This window comes from Cebus imitator, unplaced genomic scaffold, assembly GCF_001604975.1.
Source record: "Cebus imitator isolate Cc_AM_T3 unplaced genomic scaffold, Cebus_imitator-1.0 Scaffold50, whole genome shotgun sequence".
NCBI classification, from domain to species: Eukaryota; Metazoa; Chordata; class Mammalia; order Primates; family Cebidae; genus Cebus; species Cebus imitator.
The window spans coordinates 542,800-547,840 of record NW_016107365.1 but is presented as its reverse complement, the minus strand read 5'-3'; the positions used below and the strand labels follow the sequence as shown (position 1 = coordinate 547,840).

The 5,041-nt window shown below is 39.8% G+C and overlaps 1 protein-coding gene across 1 annotated transcript in view; it reads right to left on the bottom strand.

Annotated features, from left to right (window-relative positions):
• Window positions 1–3,850: 3,850 nt before the first annotated feature.
• Window positions 3,851–5,041, bottom strand: part of MRPS36 (mitochondrial ribosomal protein S36) — a 13,491-nt gene continuing 12,300 nt past the window's right edge. The window contains exon 4 of the mRNA XM_017527571.2: window positions 3,851–4,799. Coding sequence (XP_017383060.1) covers window positions 4,782–4,799 — 18 coding nt within the window. The 3' untranslated portion in view covers window positions 3,851–4,781. The remainder of the gene's footprint in view (window positions 4,800–5,041) is intronic.

Here is a 5,041-nt window from a genome sequence, read left to right as displayed (position 1 = left end):
GGTCCCCAGCCGTCACGTGACGCCTGTCGGTGCCTCAAGTGGAGCATCTTCGATGGCTGCTGTGTCACTCCGTTACTGTTTTTTCTACATTACCAGGGACTGGTCAGCGTTCTAAGACGGTGTCCCCATGTTCGGGATTCGGTAGGTGTCTATGAATGTGGGAGGTTTGGCTCTGTACCTGTTCTCGCGCAAGCGCGTCCTGGCGCCATGGTTGCTATGGACGCCAAACCCTGCTATCTCAGATGACCGAGACGAGTGCCACGTTCTTGCGAGCTGGTTAAGAGCATTCTTAGTTCAGTCCCTTTATGAAGAAGCAGACCCAGGGAAATAAAATCCAATTCATCTGAAACGTGCTGTGGGAATCGACTTCTGGTCCTCCTCAGTTTTCTACTCGGTAAAATGGAAAACAACGCACTACATCACAGTTGGTTGTGGGGATTAAATAAAATATGCAAAAATCTTAGACATTAGCTCAATTAATTTAGACAGTGCCCAATTAACTTAGCTGTGATGAGTATCCAACCCCTTGATTATCATAGATTGTCATCACAAACACACTAATTCATTTATTCAAAAATATATACTGAGTACATTTCCTTTTTCATTTTTCCCTCTTGTGCTGTTTTTTTTTGTTGTTGTTGTTGTTTTTATTTTTTTATTTTTTTGAGATGGAGTTTCGTTCTTGTTACCCAGACTGGAGTGCAATTGTGCGATCTTGGCTCACCACAACCTCTGCCTCCTGTGTTCAAGCAATTCTCCTGCCTCAGCCTCCCGAGTAGCTGGGACTACAAGGGCGCGCCACCATGCCTAGCTAATTGTTGTTGTTAACTGAAACATCCAGGTAGATATTGAGTGTTTTCTATGTGCCAAGCACCACTGTAGAATCTGAGATAGCAGCAGGGAACAAAGATCCCTGCCTTCCAATGGGAGGAGATAAAAAAGTAAAATATGTGTTATGATACGTAGTAATAAGTGCTATAGAGATAATAAAGCAGATAAAGGATAATAGAGCAGGACAGAAGCAGGGATGAAGGTTTTAAATAGGGTGGTGCAAGAAAGACATTACTGAAAACCCACGGGAGGGATTGGAGCAGACAAGTGATATGACCTGACTCGCTTCACTCTGGCTATTGGGTGACTATATTACTGATTTTGAGGGACAAAGAAAACAAGGCCTATTAGAGAACTATTGCAGTAACCCAGATGGCTCTGCTGGTGGATGATTACAAGGTTCTGAGCTACAGCAACTGTCAACATGGAAATGTTCCTCCACCTCCCCCTTTTTGTTTGTTTTGAGACTGAGTCTCACTCTGCTGCTCAGCCTGGAATATACTGGCATGATCTGGGCTCACTGCTGGCCCCATCAGTATTCAGCCACTAGATACAACTAGGGCAAATTCCTAACTTTGCTTCCAGTTTCTTCTTCTGTAATAGGAGCTACTCAAAGGATTGCTCCAAGGCTTAAATGACCTCATCCCTGTAAAGCCCTTAGAATAATGTTTGACAGTAAGTGCTTACTACATATTAGCCATTATCTTTCAGTCCTTTGTCATTACTTGGGTCTAGGCAAAACTCACACTATGCAGAAAACACACCGTCTCTCTTGGAGCAAGTCATACCTAGTGATGCTGGTGTCACATGACTTGTCAGTTTCTTCTGACAGATATCACTGTAATAGCAATGTAACTTCACTTGCAGAAATAAGCTAATGAGCTAAATTTGATGATACTGTTGTGAGACTTGAGGTCCCCAAATGTGCCGTGGCATATGAGTTGATAATCAGTATGTTACAGCATGCTGCTGACAAGCAAATTCTCATTTTGGGACATTTAAAATAGGAAAATGAAGAAAGCATTTAGAGGATATTCTGAGACAATGAGATACTGTATATATAAAGTATCATTTGAGCACTTTGAACCAAAAGAAAAAAAATACCATTACACATTTGCATAGCATGTTTCACCTTAAAAGCAATTCCACACATCTGTACAGCTAGTGCTCAACTTACGACCACGGTCAGGACCATGGACCGGTCATAACACGATTTGGTCGTAAGTTGAGTAGGCTATATGTACAGTTGAAATGGTGCACGCAGAGATGGTAGTGCTGCCAGAAGCTGGTCCGCACTGTCGTACGCCCAGCTGGGCAACGTTTGTGCTGCCAGACGCAGAGAAGTCATGGCTAGAGATTGTGGTCGTAAAGTTGAATGGTCGTTAAGTTGCATAGGTGGTAAGTCGATCAATACCTGTATTAGCCAGCTTCCAAGATGGCCATGATGATCCTTGCCTTCTGGTATTAATGCTGTTGTGTGGTCTTCTCCCACAATGAAAGAGGCTGTTTGTTCTGTGTGACCAATAGAATATAGCTGAGGTGTGATTTATGAGGCTAGAACAAAAAAGGATGCTGTTGACGCGCACGCTTGGGTTATTTGCTCTGGTGAAAGCCAGCCATGTCATGAATTCACTCAGACAACCATGTGGAGAGAAACTAAGTCCTCCTGTCAACAGCCAGCATCAGCTAGTCAGCTATGTGAGTGAGCCATCTTGGAGGTAGATCAGCCAGCCACAACCAAGCCTTCAGACTGTAGTCTCAAGTGGCATCTAATTGCAACCTCATGAGGCACTAAGTCAGAACTGCACAATGAAGCTGCTTCTGAATTCCTGACCCAGAGAAACCATTTAAGAGTTTAGCCACTTACTTTTGTGGCGATTTGTTACAAAGTGATAGATAATACACTAATTTGATCCTGCCTATCACACTGTGTAGTACTGGAAAGAAAAACAGAAACTTGAACAAATTAAGCAATTTGCTGATTACATATGTTTAAGTGCCTAACCTCTAAATGCAAATACAGGCATTTGACTGTAAGCCTCACCAGAAGTCTATAATACTATCCGTGGGAGCTTATCCTGGGACAGCAATTCCCACTGCCGTGCCTTTTGCCATACTTATATCACAAATTCTGTAACAGTGACAGATTTTTTTCATTTTGACTTTCATGGCAGCAGTTGTAGTAAAGATTGCCCTCAGATATACATTCACAGTTTAGTATTAGGATTTCTAACTGTTGGCTCACAGTATTACTCATAGCACTCTTGACTACCTGAATCTAAATTTATTTCTGAAAGCAAAATAATGGCCCTGGGTTTCTTTTTGCTGAAATAAGTAAACTAAGGGGATGGCAGCAGGGCAGGAGAAGAGAATAATGGTCATTCTAAAGTGCTTTTCCCAAATAATTTTTAAATAATAAAGAAATGAATCATGTTTTTCTTTTTTCTATTTTTTTTTTTTTTTTTTGAGATGGAATCTCGCTCTGTCAACCAGGCTAGAATGCAGTGGTGCAATGTCAGCTCACTGCAACCTCTGCCTCCTGGGTTCAATTCTCTGGCCTCAGCCTCCCTGTAGCTGAGATTACAGGTGTGCTTCACCATGCCTGGCTAATTTTTGTATTTTTAGTAGAGATCGGGTTTCATCATGTTGGCCAGGCTGGTCTCCAACTCCTGACCTCAGGTAATCCACCTGCCTTGGCCTCCCAAAGTGTTGGTATTACAAGTGTGAGCCACCGCACCTAGCCTGAATTGTATTTTCAATGAGTCACCAGAACAGCTTATTGCTAGCATCAAACCCCAATCCCTATCTCATATTTCTGCTGGTCAACATTTATTTGCAGTAGGCCACAGGAAAGAATTTACAAGAGAAGTATATCAACTCTGTGGAGTAGTAAAAATAAGTAAAAACCCACAGGCAACTGAGTAAATACAGAAGCATACTCAAAAACAATTCTATCTCTTGCTCATGAACTATGCTTAACTCTCAGGGATCACTTCTTTAAAGCATATTCTAGAAATTATTAAAGGTATGGAAGAGAATTTATTTAGCTTTATGACGCTTTACTTCACAATATACATACCCTTGGCACAGGAGGGCCCCATTAAAGTTTCATAAACTGCTTAATAAATACTTACATTGATTTTATGAGGCTTTCAGACATTAAGTTTGAGAAAGTTAATGGTTATCAGGATTTGTATACAAGATCACAAAACAGTAAAATAAACCAAAGAACAAGACTTCCTTACACCTCTAAAACATAATAAATTGCAATTTCTAGTGAAATCTTCATTCCTATGCTATATTCATTTTTGTCTCTTAACTATTTTCCATTTTATGCTCTTTTTTAGAATCTTTTGCATGATCTCTTGTCTTAATAGTACAGTCACCTATTTTAGCTTGACTATATTTTTATCATTCAGAGTAGGATATACTTATTAAGCCAGTTATACTCCAATAAACTTGTGAATGAAAAAAAAATTAGAGAAGAAAGAATTAAGAACAAGTAATGGAGTCATCATTTCACTGATCCTCCCCCAATTTCAGGAAAATCATGTCCCTAAAACAGCAATTCTGACTGATAAATTTTTCCATGTCTAAACAGAAAAAAAAGTGAAATTATGGGAATCTTATGAGAGTTTACTAGACATTGTGTGCTTTTAATAGTTCAACACTGGTAATATTTGATAATCAAGAGTAAATTAATAGGCTAACATTTAAAAATGTATACTTTAATAAGTATAAAGTGTATAAACAATTAGGTAAGCTGTGGAAAAGCTGACCAAGATACATAAATTAGAAGATACAAGTGTCCATCTAAATTTTCTATATTTCATTTTTTTTTTCAGAATATTTATTAAAGGGTTTAATATACAGTTTCTCATCTGTCGTTTTGGAAGTCCTTTATTGTAAAGACAATTCTGTTGTCTGATGACAAACAGCAGCCAACATGGTTATTCAGGACCTCCACGCTGAAAAGGAAAAAATAAAGCAGTAAGATTAGATGTTAAATTGACCCGGGACATGTTTTGATGGCCACTTTACAAATTTATACACTCTTCAGCAAGTAATCTTTGGTTTTTAAAAAACAGTTTTGAGGCCGGGCTTGGTGGCTCATGCCTGTAATCCCAGCACTTTGGGAGCCCGAGGCAGGTGGATCATGAGGTCAAGAGTTCAAGACCAGCCTGGCCAACATGGTGAAACCCTGTCTTTA